This window comes from Hyperolius riggenbachi, chromosome 6, assembly GCF_040937935.1.
Source record: "Hyperolius riggenbachi isolate aHypRig1 chromosome 6, aHypRig1.pri, whole genome shotgun sequence".
Classification (NCBI taxonomy): Eukaryota; Metazoa; Chordata; class Amphibia; order Anura; family Hyperoliidae; genus Hyperolius; species Hyperolius riggenbachi.
The window spans coordinates 99,767,419-99,790,356 of NC_090651.1; the positions used below are offsets into that span (position 1 = coordinate 99,767,419).

At 40.7% G+C, this 22,938-nt stretch overlaps 1 protein-coding gene across 1 annotated transcript in view; it reads left to right on the forward strand.

The window, feature by feature from the left end:
• The first annotated feature begins 511 nt into the window (after nt 1-511).
• Nucleotides 512-22,938, forward strand: part of LOC137522502 (uncharacterized) — a 56,012-nt gene continuing 33,585 nt past the window's right edge. The window contains exons 1-6 of the mRNA XM_068242574.1: nt 512-571; nt 4,143-4,198; nt 7,870-7,932; nt 15,120-15,176; nt 18,227-18,271; nt 21,966-22,031. Coding sequence (XP_068098675.1) covers nt 523-571; nt 4,143-4,198; nt 7,870-7,932; nt 15,120-15,176; nt 18,227-18,271; nt 21,966-22,031 — 336 coding nt within the window. The 5' untranslated portion in view covers nt 512-522. The remainder of the gene's footprint in view (nt 572-4,142; nt 4,199-7,869; nt 7,933-15,119; nt 15,177-18,226; nt 18,272-21,965; nt 22,032-22,938) is intronic.

The window sequence follows — 22,938 nt, forward strand, 5'->3', positions numbered from 1 at the left end:
CAGTTCAATAGCCTGGTGGGTGTTAAAGCTGCATATGGTGATTTTATGTAACTTTAGGTCTATGTTACAACACCACAGAATATTTTAGCACTTTATAAAGCAATGTTAATAATTATAATAGTATTAATATTAATAAGGATTTTTCCTTTTTTTTCACTATATTGGTTGAAGAGTTGGTTGGTTTGGCCAAGGCTATGTGGGTCATTTGTGGCTGCTGTACAAGAGCAGGAGCTGATTCCAGCATTCTAAGCCAACATGTTGGCTGGCATTTCATCTGTGTACAGAAATACAAGGTGGATTTAGGCTTGGTTTGTGAACATGAACAAAGTAGCACGTGAGCACTGTTTTCTGAACTACTTCCAATATTTATCTTAATTTTTAATGTATGATCATCACTGTCAAGAGAAGACCTTTTAAGTCCTTGTCTTTGTGCCAAATGCTTATGACGTCGACATCTTTAAAGGTATAAAAAGCAAACCTGCTTGCCCTCAGTACCTTCAACTAGACCAAATAACCTGCACAATGAAGTTCTTCATTTTGTTCGTGCTGGTCAGCCTTGGCCATTGTGATGGTAAGCAATTTCCTTCTATTGAATGCTTAAGTAAAATATGCACTGGAAATGATTTCTTGATGCTTAGCTAGTGAGTCATAGTGTGAGTAGAGCTTCAGTTAGTTTAAGATACTTGTACGTCTATGCTTAGGACATCAGGGGAAGAGGAAGCGGCGCTAAGCACACCATTATCATTATTTCTTTAATGCAAACCTGAACCAATTTTCTTCCACTTGATCTTATCTTTGTCATGTTCTAATCTAACTAAAGAACAGTGCTTTATCAGTGCATAGTGCAAGTCTCTGTTTCATGGGGGCTTCCATCTTGCTAGTTACAAATTCTAAAAATAACATTACCTCCTGTTTCTAACTGATATCTGACACTTCAAACACATAGGGGCTATTCCTGCCCCATGTTCCACTCAGAGAGAATTTATATTGTGCTAGAGGGGCACAGCAAAGTCAAGCAGTCAGCCAGCACTGTCCACATTTACAATTATTCACTACAGAGGTCAACAGTGAGGGCTGTTCCACACCAGAGCGGTTCTGGATCGTTTTTAAAAACGATTGCGGATAGACAAACGCTTGGCTAATGTATTTCAATGGGATGGTGCACACCAGAGCAGGTTGTTTTTTCCACAAACGCAAACTCAGGGGCTGCAGCATTTTTTAGATTTCGGAGGCGTTTCTGCCTCAATGTTAAAGTATAGGAAAGTGGAAAACTGAAAAACACTAGTTCAGAGTGGTTTTCCAGGTGTTTTTGTTACAGTAGCTGTTCAGTAACAGCTTTACTGTAACAATATATGACATCTGCTACACACACTCCAAAAAAACGCTAGGCATGTTTAGAAAACATCTCTAAACATGCCTAGAGTCGCTCTGAAATCTGCTTCAAAAACCTCTAGCGTTTTGGAGATCTGCTAGAGGTTTTTGGTGTGCACTGGGCCTGAAAGTTATCAGAATAAAAACCTTTAGTTGTATGAATTAAAGGTACATGTAAAATTGTCTGTATGACAAAAACTCATCCATAGCTTTTGTTTGTAAAAGTAAATTAATTTTATTACAGCTAAAAATATTTTTTGGCTTTAAGTCATGAGAATAAGGGTAATACTGTCTGGCTAATTGTTTCTGCTGTCTTTGTACACTTTGGGGAAATTTTCTTTTATTTCCTGTTGCTGGGACCTCCATTACTTTGATGTGAATCTTCCAAAATGTTTTACGCTTTAGGCCTCGTTTACATCATTCAGCGCAGATGGCTGTGCGATTGGAACGCAGCGCGTACAATCGTACGCCATCTGTGCTACTATGCACTGCGTATCCTATTCACCACAGTGAATGGGATCTGCGCTGCGATTCCTGAAAATGCATGCAGCGGTACGATAGCGCATCACACTGCTGCGCAGCGCATATGATGAGAACGGTAGAAAGGCTGTCTATGCTCTTCTACTATTCTTACGTGTCAAACACTATGTGCGCTGCCAAAATGCGCACGGCAGCGCTCATAGTCTGAACTAGCTCATTGATTTTAATTGTACCATTAAAAAGATTTACTCTCTAAGTGTTAAAACAAAATATGAAGGCATTCTAATCCTTGTCTGCATTATCTAAAACTGGAGTTGGGCCTTCACTGTTTTAATGATGATATTTTCTGCCTCTTATTACCTGTAGAGAAAGAGCACAACCGCAGGGAGTGATAGGACTGCCGCCCTTTCCCTCCATCCTGGTCCCATAGCAGCCCCTATAGTTGATTTGGCAATTTCTGCTTCTTTAAACACATAGATCCATTCATGATTTCCCTTGTCTTTAGTATATATATATATATATATATATTTGAATGAGGCATTGTTTATGCAAAATTAAGTGGCCTATGGAGCCTTCCATTTTTTCTTTATAACTAATTAATTAGTTCATTCATATGATGTAGAAGAGATTTTTAGTAGTTTATTCCTAGTAGCATATTGAGTAATGGGATGTAATTGTCCCATAGCCAGATCATCTGGAAAGGAAACTAGGCAAGTGTATGGGACTCGGTAGATATCAGGTGCCCGGCTTCCCCCTCCTCTGAGCCACCACCTTAGCTTATAAAAAGAGGAGATGTAGACAATGGGAAACCAATGCTGCTGCCTTGCCTAGGCCTCATTTTACTTATAGGTCTGTGAATGTCCCCTGCCCAATCTGCTGAGGCACCCTGGGGTAGATTTATAAATACACATGCACAGGGAATAGGAACAAAAGCTAAGCAGCCCCTTCCCATTTATTTTAATTGGATAAATCTGGTCGGTTGCTCACAGCAACTGTACTTTTACTCTAGTTTTTAATGAGTTTGATGAGTTTGTCAATGTAAAGCTGTCCCACTGTAGTGATGATGGTATTCAGCTAATTAGGATTACGCAAAATGTTGCATACATTTTTGCAATTACGCCTGTGTGTAATTACACTTTGTAAATTCAATTGATTTCGATTAATCGTTCGTAATGATTGCCAACTTTGGTGGTGAATAACACAGCCCCCATACATGCTATTGCCACCAGAATTGCTACATATGTTAAGGATTATAGTGGGTACAAGTCAAAAAGACCTTTTAATTTTTGAGAAAATTAATTTGAAATATGCAAAATCATTTTTTTTAAACTCAGAAAAATGACAGTTTAAAAACCTTTGCATTTTTAAAATTGATTTCCTCAAACACTACAAGGTCTTTTTATGTTTTACTTGTAGCCACTATTCTCCTTTACTATGTAGCAATCTTTGGAGGCAATAGCATGTATGGGGACTTTGCTATTAACCGCTAAAGTTGGCCCAACATTACACGAGAATTACATGGAAATTTACTCAAAATCGTACATGATTACAATTGCAGACAAAATTCATTACGATTTTTTCTGAAATTTCACATTACAATTTTGCATTGTAATTGCAAATTTTGATGCAACATTACTTCTATGTGAAATGTGTGCTCATCATCACTACCCCACTGTACTTTTAGTTTATGTTTCCCCATTTATCCTAGCTGCCAGTTTAATATTTGACTCAATTTTCAAAATTATTTAAAAAATGAAACTACCTTTGTTCATGTGGATGTGTTTGTCCCTATATATCCTCCAGGTGTTTCTTCTGAGGCTGGACTATCATTTTAAGGGCTGGTTCAGACGGACGCTTGCGGAGCGTTTACCGCAAGCGTTCAGAACGTCGCGGTAAACGCTCACATTCAAGTGAATGGGAGCGTTTACACCGAGCTTTTGCACATGTTTACACGATCGCGGCGTTCGGGTCCCGATTTTTGCTAGCGTTCGAGCTGCCCCTGGAAGCGACATTTAGCTTCCAGGAGCGGCCAACCGCGACGGCTAATGTACCTCTAGGGGAAGAAAAAACGCGACCGCATCGGAACGCAACGCGAAGGCTACTGAAAGCCTGACCGTGCAGCTGCCGCAACGTCCCCAAACGCGACGCCACGCAGACGTCCGTCTGAACCAGCCCTTAATGTGAAAACCAGCTCAGTGTGACAAGCAGGTTATCAGTGGTTTTTCCGTAATGCCAGTCATGATCTTTACTAAATACTTTCTAATATATTATATAATACATTATTTTCATAGATCTGCCAGTGCCAGTGCCACTGCCAGCTGCGGATTGTACTACAGGGACTCTTAAGGTAAGAATATCTGCTTTTTTATACAAAGTATCATTTTAGAGGCACATTTCAAAAATGCATGGATCGATAGATCATTGATAAAATGGCATAGGTTAAAAGACCACTATCGCGAAAAATTGTAAAATTTAAAATACATATAAAACACACACATAAGATGTATGTTTCTTCTGGAGTAAAATGAGCTATACATTACTTTTCTCCTTTGTTGCTGTAACTTAAAGTATTTGGTAGAATTCTGACAGAACTGACAGTTTTTCGACTGGTCCATCTCTTCATGGGGAATTACCAGTACTTTACAAATAAATACAGACGACTCTGAGAACCCTCCCATGAGGAGATGGATTAGTCCAAAACTGTCAGTTTTGTCAGATTTCTACTAACTACTGTAAGTGACAGCAATATTAGAGAAAAGTAATTTATAGCTCATTTTACTCTTGGAAAAATGTACTTTGTATTTATATGTTTTCATGTATTTTAACCTTCCTGGCGGTAAGCCGGAGCTGAGCTCGGGCTATGCTGCGCAGGAGGATTTCTCAGGCCCTGTTGGGCCGATTTGCATAATTATTTTTTTTTGCAACACGCAGCTAGCACTTTGCTAGCTGCGTGTGCATTCCGATCACCGCCGCTCCGCGCAAGATCACCGCTAATCGACGCACCGTGCCACCCCCCCCAGACCCCGTGCGCTGCCTGGCCAATCAGTGCCAGGCTGCGCTGAGGGGTGGATCGGGACTCCCTTAGCCATGGCGATGGGGGAAGCCCTTCAGGAAATCCCGTTCTTTGAATCGAATCGGGCGGGGGGATGCCGCTCTACAGCGGCTATCAGGTATCGAGCCCTAGGCTCACTACATGATTTAATTTTTTATTTTTTTTTATTTTTTTTGTCAAATAGTGTTGCGCTGCCCCTCTGGCGGTTTCTAATAGACCGCCAGGAGGGTTAAATTTATTTCTTTTGTGATAGTGGTCCTTTAATTAACAATCTGTTGTTAACCAAAGAGGCAGAACACTCATGAGGAACTAAACTCAGATTTATAAAACAATAGAATTTATTTAGCTTTGTTGATATTCTCATGTTTTTGTTTAGTTACAGTAACTTGTTCTTAGGCAAGACAAAAGTCTTCAGAGCTTTCTATCTTTTTCTTATTTTAAATGAAACCTGAATTGAACATCATCTCAGGTTTTATACTTACCTGGGGCTTCCTCCAGCCCTATGGGGTCCACATGGTCCCTAGGATTCCATCCAGTCCCCTCCCTCCATCCCCATGGGGTCCATCTGGTCCCATTCGGATATCATTCCATCTAGTTCGGGTGCAGGCCACTGGGTGTGCGCGTCCCAGCTGTGCTTGTGTGCTGATCATGCTCCCATGGCTAGAAGCATTCTGCACATGGGCAGTTACAGTCTATGTGAACTGTCGATGCGCAGAATGCTCCTGGCCATGGGAGCACGATCAGGGCGTGCATGCGCAGTGGAGCGCAACTGGGCTCAATTGGCAAATTTATTGTGCTAGCCTGTGGAGGAACAGAGGGAACTGGGCCAAATCTCATGGACTAGTCAGACCTCATGGGGCTGGAGTAAGCCCCAGGTAAGTGTAAACCTGAGATGATAGCACTTACATCCAATCTTTTGTGTCCACCAAGTTCTTTCAGGGTTTTAACTATATTGTTCATTCATTTTCACATACAGTGGGGTGCGAAAGTTTGGGCAACCTTGTTAATCATCATGATTTTCCTGTAAAAATCATTGGTTGTTACAGTAAAAAAATGTTAGTTAAATATATCATATAGGAGACAAACACAGTGCTAGTTGAGAAGTAAAATTAAGTGTATTGGATTTACAAAAAGTGTGCAATAATTGTTTAAATACAATTAGGCAGGTGCATACATTTGAGCACTGTTGTCATTTTATTGATTCCAAAACCTTTAGAACTAATTATTGGAACTCAATTTGGCTTGGTAAGCTCAGTGACCCCTGACCTACATACACAGGTGAATCTAATTATGAGAAAGAGTATTTAAGGAGGTCAATTGTAAGTTTCCCTCCTCTTTTAAATTTCTCTGAGGAGTAGCAACATGGGGGTCTCAAAACAACTCTCAAATGACCTGATGACAAAGATTGTTCACCACCCTGGATTAGGGGAAGGATACAGAAAGCTGTCTCAGAGATGTCAGCTGTCTGTTTCCACAGTTAACAACATATTGAGGAAATGGAAGACCACAAGCTCAGTTCAAGTAAAGGCTTGAAGTGGCAGACCAAGAAAAATCTCGGATAGACAGAAGAGATGAATGGTGAGAACAGTCAGAGTCAACCCACAGATCAGCACCAAAGACCTACACCATCATCTGGCTGCAGATGGAATCACTGTGCATCGATCAATCGTTCAGCGCACTTTACACAAGGAGATGCTGTAGGCAAGAGTGATGCAGAGGAAGCCTTTTCTCCTCCCACAGCACAAACAGAGCTGCTTGAGGTATGCTAAAGCACATTTGAACAAGCCAGCTTCATTTTGGAATAAGGTGCTGTGGACTGATGAAACTAAAATTGAGTTATTTGGGCATTACAAGGGGCATTATGCATGGAGGAAAAAGAACACAGTATTCCAGAAAAACACCTGCTACCTACAGTAAAATATGGTGGTGATTCCATCATGCTGTGGCTCTGTGTGGCCAGTGCAGGGTCTGGGAATCTTGTGAAAGTTGAGGGACACATGGATTCCACTCAGTATCAGCAGATTCTGGAGACCAATGTCCAGGAATCAGTGACAAAGCTGAAGCTGCCCCGCGGCTGGATCTTTCAACAAGATAAAGACCCTAAACACTGCTCAAAATCCACTAAGGCATTCATGCAGAGGAACAAAAACAATGTTTTAGAATGGCTATCTCAGTTCCCAGACCTGAGTATAATTGAAAATCTGTGGTGTGAGTTAAAGAGAGCTGTCCATGCTCGGAAGCCATCAAACCTGAATGAACTAGAGATGTTTTGTAAAGAGGAATGGTCCAAAATACCTTCAACCAGAATCCAAACTCTCATTGGAACCTACAGGAAGCATTTAGAGGCTGTAATTTCTGCAAAAGGAGGATCTACTAAATATTGATTTCATTTCTTTTTTGTGCTGCCCAAATTTATGCATCTGCCTAATTTAGCTTAAACAATTATTGCACACTTTCTGTAAGTCCAATAAACTTAATTTTACTTCTCAAATATCACTGTGTGTGTCTCCTATATGATATATTTAACTGACATTTTTCATCATAAGATCCAACGATTTATACAGGAAAATCATGACGATTAACAAGGTTGCCCAAACTTTAGAGCCCCACTGTATATGGTATGTTCAGGATCAACTGAGAATTACTGTATTTACTAAGAAACCAGCAGTCAGTTCTCAGTTATTTCCAAATGTATGGTAGAAGAATTCAGTTCCATTCAGTGGTGGATCTGATCATATTGTTCATTAATTGGTGGTAAATATTGCCTTGTGTGTACTGACAGAGAACCACTGTTTTTTCATCTGCCTTGTCAAATCCACTGATTGAAGTGTTTGATGATAATAATAAAAGAATATATTTTAGCATACTTTGACAATGATTATGTGAACACTTCTGCCTTTGCTTAAAATGAGGAAATGGTATATACTGAAAAACAATGATTCAATCAATTTCCTCTGTTTGTTTAGGATGTCGCTGGATTGCCTAAAGTCGTTTTGAGTCTAACATGCGCACTTACTGGACCTGCCTCGGTAAATATACAGAAAATTCTATATTGCTGGTATAGTGAGCTTTTACTCAAAGTATGCTGTACAGAAATCAGTGACATAAAGTCAGCACTGAGAGAGGTTATGTTTGCTGACTGTAAAGAAGAATCTTCAATACAGCTATACTTTTGTAGTTACCTTAGCTTGCATAACGATTCTTTAATATCATTCAGACAGACTTTATTGAATTCCAAGAGAAAGTAAGAGAAGTACATTAATTTTTAAAATGGGCTTGTCAGCCATAACATCAAATTCCATTGACCCACTGCTCTGTGTCTATTATGTAGCCTTCAACCTGACCATGCATTGCAAGCATTCCAATCTAATCAGAAATGTTTCTGCTATAATAAATCTCAGTCACCCTTGCTTTATTGCTGAAGAGAAGGAAGCTTGTCCTCTCCCCTCCCACTTTCCTGCTTCTCACGGATTGGCTGAGGGCAATTTAGTGAGCTGCTGAAATATGATCTATGCTGTGCTCGCATGTGTTTACAAAGCAAGCCAGAGATGACAGTGCAATTTCTAGGAGAAAAAAGGTGAGGTAAGGGTGTAAATTAGATCAGAATTGGCTTTAGTCAGAAGAAATAAAAATGGAAAATGCCTACGAAAGAATTCTCTTTATTTACTATATAAAATTCACTGAAATGAAAATGTGGACAGTACAATACAAATGTTAAGTAAGTAGAATAAATATTTATCAGAATCAGAATCATTTATAGTGTAAGTACAAAAGAGGGGGTTGTACCTGGAATTGGTTTCAGCTCATACAGATTCTGAAAGGGGGGTGGGGAGTAATGTCCAAAAGCCAAGAGTCGAGGCTACCATGCTACGGCGCAAACACTCTCACTTGGCAAGCATCTGCTATCCCTAAGGAGAAATGGGGGGGGGGGGGGGGCAGTGGGAGGTGAAGGTTCAGCAGTGATGGCCCAGCTCTACTATTATCTACTTATATATGTGTTTCTTTTACTGGGAATATGATTGTCCCTGGTACTTTAATGCCTTGTACACACCATGCAATTTTCCAGCAGATTGACAGGTTAAGTATTTTCCAACATGTCCGATCTGATTTCAATCATTTTTCTGATAAATTTTCCAATCACTTCTGTACAAAATCGATCAGAAAAACAATTGTAAATCAGATCGGAACTGTCGCAAATTATCGATTTGACCTGTCAATCTGCGTGGTGTGTACCAGTCATAAAATCGGTGACCACCCTTTCAGTGATTGGCCAAGCTGGAAGATCCTCAGGTAATCAATATTGTTGTCTCTATAGTGAGATGTCTTCTGATAGATTATTCCATTTTCATCCCCATCAAGGGCCCTAATTCATTTCAGATTTTCTCCAAAGTTTCCTCATGGGTGATATTTTCAAATCTTATAAATTAAATGTCTTTTAAGCTACCAGTGACCAATACAGTACTCAGAATTATTTTAACAGTACTTTTTCTCCTGCTTTTTGGTTCATTTTCAATTTTAGAGTGCTGAAAAGTTATTTTAAACAGAAGATAAAATATTACCTTTTAGGAGAAAACTTTGGAGAAAAATTGAACAAGAGCTAAGGGCCCATATGCAATTAACTTTTTCTCTGGAGTTTTCTCCTAGGTGATATTTTTAAACTCGTCAATAAAATGCCTTTTAAGCCACCAGAAAGCAATAACATACTCAAATCATTTTGATAGCAAGTTTTCACCTACTTTTCAGTACATTTTCAGTTGAAAAGTGCTGGGAAGTTATTTTAAATCGAAGATGAAAATTGATCTCCTAGGAGAAATCTCAGGAGAGGAGGGGAATTGCATATGGACCATGGAGTTTTATTGGTCTGACAGATGTGTATAGAAATATATTTATTTATTCAAAGTGAGTTGAAAATAAACTGATAAAATAAACAATTGGCATTTTATCCTCCTACTCCTAAAATTACTTTTTTTTTAGATATCTATATTTGATATAAAATAGTATTATTTTATTTTTAAAAATGTAAAAAGAAGATGTAATGCTCTATCGTTTTTGCTCAATGGCATAGACTTGCTGTGTCCCAGGGCTAAAATAGTTTATTGACCATTTTATCTATCCCGTGCACTCAAAAGCTGTTTTCTGCCAGACAAGTGTTTTATGGCAGTAATACCACATCCTTGAGGATTATCGTATATTCTTGACTATAAGCCGAGTTTTTGAGGTAAAAAAAAGTGGCCCAAAAGTGGGGGTCTAAGCTTATACTCAAGTCACAAGTGCTCCCCCCAATGCAATATGAACAAAAAAGCAGCGCGCTGATGGCCCCCGCCATTTACATAGTGTTGCAGGCACATTTGGCAGCCAAGTTACACTCCTCCTCCTGACTCTGCCGGAGCGAAATGTGTGACAGCTTTTGCGCTGTTCTCTGCCTCACACAAGAGTCCTTGTCCCGATAAGCAGAGCCGTGTGGGCCTCATAATGTCAGCACCATGGGAGCCTCCTTAATTTACCAGTCTGCCGCCGGGACTCCTTCATAGGTGAAGCTAGGAGGAGTCCCAGTGGCAGCTATGGAGATTTCCTGGTGGCAGCTATGGGGAGTCCCAGTAAATAAATAAATAAAGGAAGTCTGCGCAGCTCTGTTTATCAGGACAGGGGCACTTTGGTGTGACAGTGGACACAGAAAAAGCTGCTACACATTTCACTCTGGTGGCACGCAAGGAGGGGGGAAGGAGGGTAACTCGGCCGCCAAATGTGCCTGCGGCACTATTTACATGGAAGATGGTGGGATGAATGGATAGCAATACAGTGAGGTGAATAGCTCAATTCAGTGGTAGGGCTAGCACAGTGATTAAATGGCTAGCACTCTCACCTTGCAGAGCTACACTCACATCCTGAAGTCCAGGGTAGCCAGAATCACCATCTGATTGAGAATTTGAACACAGAGAAATTCCACCTGCACCACTCCTGCGTTTCCTACCATTGCCTTATATTAGAGTCAATCATTTTTTCCAATATTTTTAAAGAGACACTGTAACATCAAAAAGTCTCCCTGGGGGTACTCACCTCGGGAGGGGGAAGCCTCAGGGTCCCAATGAGGCTTCCCACGCCATCCTCTGTCCCACGGGGGTCTTGCTGCAGCCCTCCGAACAGCGGCCTGTCAGACTTGACAGCCTGATCAATATTTACCTTTCCAGGCTCTAGCGGGGGCGCTGTTGTGGCTTTCGGCTCCGAAGTAGACAGAAATACCCGATCTCAGTCGGATCCGCTCTACTGCGCAGGCGCCGGAGACTTGCGCTTGAGCAGTAGAGCAGACCTGATGGCGATCTGATATTTCCGCCTATTTCGGAGCTGAGAGCCGCAGGAGCCGGGAAGGTAAATATTTACATTGCCGCTGTTCGGAGGGCTGCAGCAAGACCCCCGAGGGACGGAGGACGGTGTGGGAAGCCTCTATGGTACCCTGAGGTTTCCCCTCCCGAGGTGAGTACCCCCAGGGGACTTTTTGATGTTACAGGTTTTCTTTAAGTAAAAGTTGGGTGGTCAGCCTATGCTCAGGTCGGCTTATACTCGAGTATATACAGTACACTATTGCCCTACTAGGTTCCGACTGGATAGAAACTGTCATTTGCTTACATGAATGTTAAATACAGCCTAGTTATTTGTATGCTTGGCACTGTACATACCCATGTCTATCTCATCATGTCCCCTCTAGTACAGTGTGAGGATTATAAAACAGACATTACAAACAGCAACTATAGAGTCCTAGGAGCCTCTTTAAGTCATCAATAGGGCTCAAATTTATAGTAGGCAAAATGTAATGAACTCAGTTTATAGTGGATCTTTTGTCAATTTACATTTCAAAGGCGAAAACAGAGTATACTCACCTCCTCTCAGGCAGTTTTTAAGAAGGCAAGTGTCCACCCTATGCAGAGATCACTGGCACCTCACTTGTTTTTGGACACCATTCTATTCACAGCAATGCAGAGTAGGTTGTTTGCCGTAAACTTAAACATTACTTTGATTCCAGACCTGAAGACTATATTTTACTAAGGTTTGAAAGGCACCACTGTACTTCACAGAAGGTCTAACACAGGAAATTTTAGCTCCATTAGACCCTCTTCTCAAATACTTGGTGGTTCTCTATGAGCTGCCTGGTGGTTCTAGTGTAAGCAGTGTAAGTGGTAGTGTAAGAAGACTACTACTTCATTAACTACTTTAGCACCACGCTAATTGAAATCTACGCCCTGTTTTGGTGGGCTCCTGGCTGGCTGGGCGTAGATTTCAATTAGCTGCCGATGCACGCATCCGGTGTTTCCGTCGCTTCCCGCTGACCGTGCCACTCAAACCCGACATGTCTCGCCGCATCTCACAGGCTCTGCCTGTCTCTATGACGGCAGAGCTATATGATCGGTCAGAAGCCGATTCATTGGCTCCTGGCTGTGTCTATCAATGTAAGCTGCTCCCATTGGCTTACATTGATAAACATGGTCATGAGCCAATGAAAGCGGCTCCTGACCGGATCACATGACTCTGCAGTTATAGATATGGCAGAGTCTATGTCCTGGGGGTCCCGGGGTGCAGTGATGATGGCAGTTGCGGCAGGTATGCGCATTGATTCGTTGCGATTCCGTCGTTCTTGTACCAGCGGTCTCTAGTCCTTAAGGGGGCAGAGACCACTGGAACTTAAGTGGTTAAAGTCAAAGACCAAAAATGAAAACGTCTGTTTGTTTGTTTCTTTTAAATGGTCTGAAGGCTGAAGATGGCAGTTTTCAGGTCTGAAGTGACGGGATCATTTGTGAAGTGCCAAAGTACTTATTGTGCTAAAGTGTTTTTTTGTTTTTCATAAGCATCACTTTTCCCACAAATTGTCAGTTTTGTAAAAAACAATTCCAAAGCAGAAACTCGCAATTCTCTTCGGTATCTGAGAGTCATCCTTAGAAAAAGTAAATAAACGTATAGCTCTATCATGGGTGAGATCATCAGTGCTGTAACAATAATTTAACAAAGTATGATCAGTCTAGTATAAGTCAACTTATGACTGGTTTTCAACAGGAACAGGACTTATGCATTTTACATACTACGCCAGTATTGACAGTGAGGTTATTTTTGTCTAATCTACAAAATAAAGAAAAAACAATTTTACCAAGATAAATAAAAAACATTTACAGTAGAGCCAACATATACAGTAGGAACTCAACTAACCAGCGGTCTCAACCAACCAGCGCAATTAAATGGCAGCACTCAAAGTGGTGAAGCAAACTAAAAGCGGAGATTACATTAATTATAAATTCTTATTTAGCACTATTTTTTGTTGTTGTTGAAAGCCCAAGTGTCACATGACTAGCAAGATTACAGTGTTGTAGACTATAGCACTGTTAAATGAATCTGGTTTATCCAAAACCAAAAGTTACGATTATAATAAAACTCTCAAAGCTGCCTAATACTCACTTAGACAAACATTATCATGAAAAACTATCAAATGTAAAATGCATAAATTAAAAATGTACCGTCCATTTCTTCCACCGTAAACTATAAATTGCCTTCTTCCTAAGTTGTTCTCACACACAGTAGGTAATAATAAGCTGAAAGATCTGACAGGTTTTGGACTAGTCCACCTCCTGGGAGGGATTTTCAGTACTCCCTTTATTTTTTACAAAAGCGCTCTATGCAAAGGATCTATACAATGTTGTTGGCCACCCTCCCAACTCATTTGCCCACTATTGTGGAAGCTGGACTGAGCAACTGAGTAATTCTAGTGTGGAAATCCCCAGTGCTGGAGCCACACAAATCTTTTATCTGTTGTGTAATCTAATGGTCAGGTTCATGTCAGCATAAATATATTTTCCTTGGCATTATAAATAACAATGCATGCAAAAAAATGAAGCATATCAATTAATTTGTAAACTACAGTTTACTGTTCTGCTAAATATATCCATGGAGACGGGCGTAATGACAGGGTGGCAGCCCCGGAAACCGCAGGGCGACCAGAGCTGTGAGGGGACCCCAATTACTAATCTTCCCTTCCTCCTATAAAGGGATCCTTCCTCAGATCAAGTGTTTTTGGGACTACACTTCCTACGCTCCTTACGAGATGGACCCCCAGCAGGCCAAGAGTTACCTAACAGGAGCCTATAGGCACAGATGTTCTGGCACCCTAGACTTTGCCCTCCACAAACCTACAAATCAAACCCCCACCAAACTGCACTGCAAGTGTGCTGGCTGTGTCAGCTGTCACTTCTCACTTACTTCCCTTGCCCGCCATAGCTGCAGGTGTCCCTCAGCATTAGGTAGCCAGAGGTACCCTCAGTATTAAATATATAGTGGTGTCCCGACTGAAGGAAGATCTCAACAGTGAAATGCAGAGAGCTGGATGAGTAATCTCGCATGTATGCTCTGCTCAGGGCTCTGCATAGGGAAGGAGGGAGGCACTAGGGGAGGGGAATAAGCCACCTTTCCATCATCAGGCGCCTGCAGGCATGCGCCTACAGTGCCTTATGGTAAAACCAGCACTGGCTCCATGGCTTTAAAGAGAATCTGAACTGAAAATAAAAAGCCAAAATAACCATACACAGCTCATACTTACCTCCTGTGTAGTCTACTCATCAATCTCTTTCTCCATCCTCCATTTTAAAAATGGCCATTATCCCCCAACAGCTTCCTGGTCAGTTCACTGTTAAACTGTAATATCGCCCACCTGAGCCATAGGGAAACATGGACATTACCTTGCTCATTCAGTTGTAACTGACAGCGGTGGTAATACTGTATATAACTGATAGCAACTGGAAGGGATCATTGTAAGAAGAATATGTGAGCTTCTGAGAGGAACTGATGGTGAGGTAAGTATGTAATATTCATTTGCAGCTACGTCATGTGGTTATTTTAAATAATTTTACTCGCTTCAGGTTCCATTTAAGGCTTACCAAGGGGAAGCAAGGAACTGGGTGTGGGGGGCCCATCAAAGTTTTGCTGGGGGTTTCATGATTTGTAGTTACACCACTGCATGAAGATGTAAGAAGTCTGCAGAACGCCACCTGATTGATGAAGCATGACTGGCTGCATTCCTGCTGTACATGCTCGGCTCTCTGCAGATCAGCCTGACCACATGCAAGTCTCTGAACACGTCAGATGCTTGTCGTCACTGAGTCTCGTTATTCAGTTATAGTAAACCTGTAATAATCCATCATGGTCTTCATTTTTTAATGGGATTTACATATCAATTTCACAGGTGGATGAGAAGAATGCAGCTATTAATGCATACAACACACAACTTGGCTCATTGTCGGTAAGTCATGGACATATTTTGTTTCAATCAGATGCAACAAATGCATGAGTTGTGATAGCTGGTTTTACAGAGGCGTTTGTCTTGGACCCAGACTTGTACAAGTTTTTACTCCTTTGATTGCCTAGTGAAGGTCGATATAACCTGTGAAATGCGTTGCATTGTGGAGTACTTAAAGCGGAATATAACCCAGAATTTCTTCTTTGCTCTAATAGAGTATTCACAGCATATTATATACAACCAGCTTTTTTTTTTACTAGAACATCATTCAAAGGGTTTACACAGGCTTTAGAAGCTTTAATGCCTTCAGAGCTGTCCGCTTCCGAAAGTTAAACAATGTAATATTGTGTTTACTTAAATGTATCAAGTGTGGAATGTGACACATTCTCTGACTGTGCAGGAGCTCCCGGACACAGAGAGAGAGTCAAACCATGTCTGCCTGAATGAATGAATGAATAAAAGCAGTTATTAATAAAATGCATAAAGCAAAAAACGGTACTTTTGGGAAGCTATAACTTATAAATGAATAATAATACTTATGCAAAAATGCAAATATGATAACCGTATGCAATATAAAATGTAGGAAAACATGTTTTTATTGAATATTATGTCCGGGTTTTAAACCTCTTCAAATAAACGGTATCTTTGTTGAAACTTTTAATCAACACAGTCTGTGTTTTACTTGTGGAGGAGGTAAGCCAACCACGGCCGCGCTTTTTAAATGGTTTTTAAACATTTTTACTCTATTCTGGCACCTCCGTTCAAGCCTCTCTTCATACTGGTTTAGTTTGTTTACCTTTAGGCCACGTTCACATTACAAACGCGGACGGGCACACACTCGGAACGCAACGCGTACGAACGCACGCCATCCGCGTTTGTATGCGTTGCGTGGCTGATCCCATCACTGAAAAGTGAATGGGACAGCCACGCGTTTTTGCAGAACATGCTACACGTGGCCAGTCCTGACGGGTCTGTCGGCAAAAATGAAACTAGCTGGCAGCGGGGGACCAGAGGATTAGTGAGTGGCTGCGAGGGCACAAGACTGCTGCAGGGGGCTGGTAGAAGCCCCAGGTGAGTAAAACAATTTTTTTTTTTCTGACTTAAGGTTCACTTTAAGGGGTGAATTTATAAGGCAGAATTCACAAAGAAGTTTTATAGGCAATATACAGATAATAACAAATAGTATTAGGGATGAGCAAGAATGCTATGGAAGATGTTGACGCTATATAAATGAAAAATAATAATAATAACACCTCTGGCAGTCTCACAATAATTTTCTCGAACTTACGATCATTGTCTGTAACAGTTTTGAAAATGATATTAAAGTCAATCGTGCCGAATTAAGCAGTGAAAGGAGTGGTTGCTATGTAAGTTCATGTCACGGCCTTGTCAGATATCAGATGTTTTTAGACTATTTAAGTTCCTGGCGCCAGGACATAAAATGGTTAACAGAACACAGACAGACACAGAATGTGAGCACACAATATGCTAGTTCTTTACTTCAATTGCTTTCCTTATATCTTACTCAATACAGAATTTGCTCATGCGCAGTATATCATCATATGTCACCATAATTACAGAAAGTCATGTGATTTACGAGAAATAGCACAGTTCAATGATCACGGGGAAATATGTTATTTAAGAACATACAGTTGCTTGAGGGACGCTCAGGGGATTTGCCCAGAGAGAATTTGCCTATTCTGAGTTTCATACAGCCAGTGTTTTCCTGCACAGATGTGAGGCTGGTTCTTCTTCTTAATAGCAAAGCTCCCATACATGGTAAAATGACCATAATTGTTAGATATGTGAAAAATAATCTGTAAGAAAATAATGTGCCCCTATGGGGTACTTTCCTCAGGAGGGGGAAGCCTATGGATCCTAATGAGGCATTTCCATCCTCCTTTATCCCTCCATTTCAGCTAAGTCAGCTGCCGAAGATCCGCCAGGGCTTCAGGATCATAACAATCCTGTGTGAGCCTCCTGAAGAAGCAGTCGTGGCTTTCCTTCCAGCTCAGGCAGAAAATGCCGCGCATGATTGGATCCGCACAGATGCAGACACCGCGCACGGGTCAGATTGGGCTTGGCTATTTCTGCCTGAGCCTGAAGGAAAGCCACGACTGCGTCTTCAGGAGGCTCACACAGGATGTTTATGAAGCTGGAGCCCTGGATTTTCAGTGGCTGACAGCGCTGGAATGGAGGGACGGAGGTGGACAGGAAAAGCTTGATTAGGATCCAGAGGCTTCCTCCTCCTGAAGTACACATAGGACATTTATTTTTTCCTACAGAGAGAGAAGTGTTGTTCTCTCTCTGTAAGGCCGCTATGGAAGCTTCCTGGGCCTCCATAACACCTGAGCAGTGCCACAGGCTGATTGCCTCCATGCCACGCCGCATTGAAGCAGTCATTTCTGCAAAAGGATTCCCGACCAAGTATTGAGTGCATAACTGAACATCATTATTTGAAGGTTGACTTTTTTTGTTTTAAAAACACTTTTCTTTTATTGGTCGGATGAAATATGCTAATTTTTTGAGATAGGAATTTTCAGTTTTCATGAGCTGTATGCCAAAATCATCAATATTAAAACAATAAAGGGCTTGAACTACTTCAGTTGCGTGTAATGAAGCTAAAATATATGAAAGTCTAATGTTTATCAGTACATTACAGAAAATAATGAACTTTATCACAATATGCTAATTTTTTGAGAAGATCCTGTATAGGGGTATGTAGCCCCAGCCTTCCAGTGATGCTTAGCTTAGGCTGTTTAACTATGTGGAATTCTCCACCAAGAGCATTCTGGAAGACCATGCATTATTTTCACTGGCTTCAAAATACTCAGAAGCAGGGGTGTGTGCAATTGGGGCGGAGCTACCTCCCACCCCGCTGCAGCACAACCGCGATCACCCACATCCTCCTGCCACACAGCAGAAAACAGCAGGTGCTGGGGGGATGTGAGTGATTGCGAAAATGGATTGGAAAGGATTAAAATAGAGTACATTTTAGTGAACTTTAATAAACTAATGACTGTATTAATATAATATTTTTCATTAATTTACAGACTAAAACTGAGTGCATTACTCAGAAGCTCGCTGGTCTAACAGTAGTAAGTTTGCTGATACATAATATAGATATATTCATATGTATATATATATATTTAAAATGTACCATAAATGCCTGTAGGTTGTTGTATAGACAAGAGACAGCATGAACAATAATGTCAGTCACCTCTTTCTATAGAGAAATGTAAATATGGTTACATCAGATTTTGATCCTGGAAATACTTTTTGTGGTTGTAAGACCTTCAGGCAAAACTCACTATGATGACCTAAATACCTGAAAACCATGCATAGCATTTTGCTCATCGTTCAAGTGCTTTGCAAGCATTTTAAGAAATTGTTTCTGTGGTTTTAAGCATCAAACATCTAAAGCAAGCTTGTGCCCACGCTGTCTGCAGTGCATTCTGGTTGAATGGGAATTTGTGCCTTGCTTTGTAAAATGCTGAAATAATTGTAACAATGACTAGAAACCACTTCCATTATTTTCTGTGAGAGTGTAACTGCCAGGCCACATACATGTGATCCTGTACACTTTCCTAATGCAGCATTTTGTATTTTATCGGAGCTGTGCTGCTCCAAATCTACCTATGTATGTACATCCTATTTTATTAATTATTCCCACCATGCATGTTGGAAGGTGGCATCACTGTGGGGTAATGCCACCTGAAACTTGTCAGTGTGACCAGACACAATCGTCAGACATGTCAGACAAGAACCTCCCTAGGGAAACTGGTTCTCTTTAAAGCCAAAAAGTTGGTCACACCACTTATGCATCACATTCATCTTTTTTCTTTCTTTTTTTGTGGTAATGCACTTTTTAGGGTTTTTTTTATTGATAAAGAAAAACTATTCATCATATAGCCATCCTTGCTTTAAAGCACACCCAAGGCTGTAATTACTAGGTCATTCCCAGCAGTGTTGATCCAGGAATCTTTTCTGATTGCCATATGGAGTCAGGTCTGAATTTTTTTTCCCTATTAGGGCTAATTGGTGCAAGCCTTGAAAGGGTTTTTACATATATAAAGGCAGATGGATATTTATACAAGGGATATGGTGTAACTGACCAAAAATGATAATATATTAAATTCCAAAACTCAGAATCCCTTAATTGCATTTTATATTCTAGTACATACAAAACAAAAATAATTCATGGGTAGTTGTCATGACAACGGTTGGGGTGAAATGAGGTATATACAGAAATTTCGTCTCTGGACAGGAGATCCTGTGTATAAAGTCCCAGAACAGAAAAAGGAATGTTGAGCTACAAACTTTCATCCAGATAATATAAAACATAAAACAGTTCCTCAATTATGCTAAGTAGAAGCAGTAGAGTGTTGTACCGTGTTAGCCATCAGTAAAAGCAAGGAGTTTTGAATCAGGATGATACCATTTATTGGCTAACTTAGAGAAGCGTAAACAGTGAGCTTTCGGCTTATAAAAAGCCTTCGTCGGACTGGTTCCTGACCAAAACTGAAAAACACAGCTGAAAGCTCACTGTTTACTCATCTCTAAGTTAGCCAATAAATGGTATGATCCTGATTCAAAACTCCTTTCAATTATGCAAGATATCCTCATCTCAGAGCATTTTTCACAAGTCTCTAAAATGTTTTCACAGCACTTGCTGATCATGCTGTTAACTGTGTTTCATTTACATGCAAATGGGGTCAGTAGCAGAATCACTTTCAGGGGAGGTCTGGGACCATTTGGCCTGGGGGGAAAACACAACCTAGAGGACGGTTATCATGGCAGCCCCAGCCCAAATGGCTTCATACATGCGCCCTACTTGCTATATGCCGGTAGTCATTTAGGACGCCAATGCGGAAATATAGCAAGGAAACTTGCAAGACCGCGTGACAGGTAAAGTATAAATGCACAGGCATCGGGGGTCACATAATACATTTGGAGGGAAGATATCCAGGGTTTTCCGCCATGTCTGTCATTGGTGATTATCACACGCCATTACAGCTGTGTACCCGGTCAGCCACTTCAGCCTGAGATTTCCCATCATATCAAATTCGACCAATATCTGCCTGAAATCAGTCAAATCATCAATTGGGATTCGATAGTAATTATCAAAACAGTTGGCTGATCACCAAGTCTACAGATGTATGGCCACACACACTTGTGTCCAAAGAGGAACTGTCCCTTCAAAAGCGGGACAGTTGGGAGCTTTGATGGTAAGAGAGCACACAGTAATTTGTTTTCTACGGACACTCCAGGCAAGTCTCTGCTCTGCATCTTGCTGTGTACACTTACCAGCGTACCCCTCCTCTAATTGCTCTGTAAGGGCTGGTGCACACCAGAGCAGTTCTGAAGTGTTTTTTAAAACACTTGCAGGGGAAAACCGCTTGGCTAATGAAAGTGAATGGGATGGTGCACACCAGAGTGGGTCGTTTTTTCCACAAACGCAAACTTGGGGGCTGCAGCATTTTTTAGATTTCTGAGGCGTTTCTGCCTCAATGTTAAAGTATAGGAAACAGCTCTGAAAAACGCTACATCAGAGCAGTTTTCCAGGCATTTTTGTTACAGAAGCTGTTCAGTAACAGCTTTTACTGTAACAATATTTGTAATCTGCTACATAAAAACGCTCCAAAAAACGCTAGGCATGTTTAGGGCTCTTTCACATTAGGGCAGATTTTCTGCGTTTCAACGCAAAGGATAAAGTTTGCGTTACCCAAGGTGAAATGAAAGTCCATAGACTTTCATTTTAGCTTTCACATATAACGCAGCCTTTTTGTGCGTTGCGTTCCACTGCACCCAGGCGCAGTTTTTTGGCCAACGCTAGCTTTATGCGTTACAATGTTAGTCAATGTAAAACGCACACTATGCGCGTTTTCAATCCGTTAACGCAGGCAATCAGTCCCACAATGCAACAGAGGAACAATGTAGAAAGTTGAAAACTAAAAGAAAAAAAAATTACCTGCGTTTTTCTATGTGCTGTAACGGATTGAAAACGGATTAAAAATGCACACTCACTGCAGTGCAACGCATATCAAAACGCATTAAAAGGCATACAACAAAACGCATGCTTTGAGCGTTCTCCAACGCAAGCTCTGATGTGAAAGAGCCCTTAGAAAACGTCTCTAGTCTAAACATGCCTAGAATTGCTCTGAAATCTGTTTCAAAAACCTCTAGCGTTTGGCAGATCTGCTAGAGGTTTTTAGTGTGCACTGGGCCCAATTGCACTTTTATTTCCCTCAGTTAGCCTAGTGTTTCACATTGCCTTCAAAAAACTGAAATGCAGCAGGCCCTGCACCAGCCCTAAATCGTTAGGAGAGGTAGCCTGGGGGGAAATGTCCCCCCTTCCCCCCAGCCAGTCCTCCCCTGATCACTTTCATTATTGTATTGCAGTTTGTGGTCCCGCTGTTGTAATTTCCCCCTCACTTGCTGTAATGCCACAGGACTGAAAGTACAGGAGAAGCTCTCCAATGACTAAATAGACAGCAGAGAAAACCTTTTGTTGTAAGGATTTCTTATATAAGACCTGATAGAAATAAACAACAGCTTAAAGCTTTCACATCTTTCTTTCTATATACCAAAAGTTTTAGGCGGGATTCTACTTTAACCTCATTCCTGAGCAATCTAGAGATCAGGAATATTTTGTCACAATTGGGACAAGTGGAAGGCATGACGTCATAATGACGGCAGTGGGGAATTTAGGTCTTCAAAGTTTTTCAGCACATTTAGATAATGGTCAATATGATGGTTTGATCATAATGTGTATACTTTTTTTCATTCTAGAAACCACTAGTAGACAAGAGTGGAGAAGGTGCACAAAAAATTATTGAAGGACTTGGAAGAACTACTGTAAGTTGAAAGTGTTTGTACAGCTGTTACCCTAGGATAAATGGACTGTAATTCCCCTACATAACCTTATTAGTCTATTATTATTCGCCTATTTTATTTATAAAGTGCCAACATACTATGCAGTGCCAGAGAATAAATAGGGAACATCAGCTGACTGTAGTTTCCTTATATAACCTTGTTAATCATTAGCGTAGCACTGTGACTGATATTGCTAAAATAGGCACAAGGAAATACCAATAGTAGAATCATTTTACCCACTGTATATTCTACTACACCTATAGTAGAATACCGGTAATAAGACAGATATTCTACTATTTTCCACTGTAACCTAATTTTCACACTAAGCCCCCCCCCCCCCTATCTACTGTATGCATAACACTAACCTGCCCTCATCTCCTCCCAACACTAAGCTTCTCCCTATATAAGTATTATTTTATTATTGTTTACTGTAGTATTTATGTAGTAGAGACATCTTATTCAGTGCTGTCCAGGGTATATAGTCTTGTCACTTAAAGGATACCTGAGGTGACATGTGACATGATAAGCTAAACATGTGTATGTACAGTGCCTAGCACACAAATAGCACACAAATAACTATGCTGTGTTCCTTTTTTCTTTCTTTCCCTGAAAGAGTTAAGCATCAGGTCTGTAAGTGAGTCAGGACTGGGTCAGACTACAGTGTGACCTTCACTGATAAGATATTACAACTATAAAACACTTTCCTAGCAGAAAATGGCTTCTGAGAGCAGGAATGAGATAAAAAGGGTCAATAGTTTGTCAATTTTGGCTCTGGCATACTTTAATGAATGTGTCATTAAGCAAATACAATAAAACAGTAAATACTTAAAAAGTAAATTTAAATTATAAATAAAATGTGGAATATCTTAAAAAGTCATTTTTAGGAGGA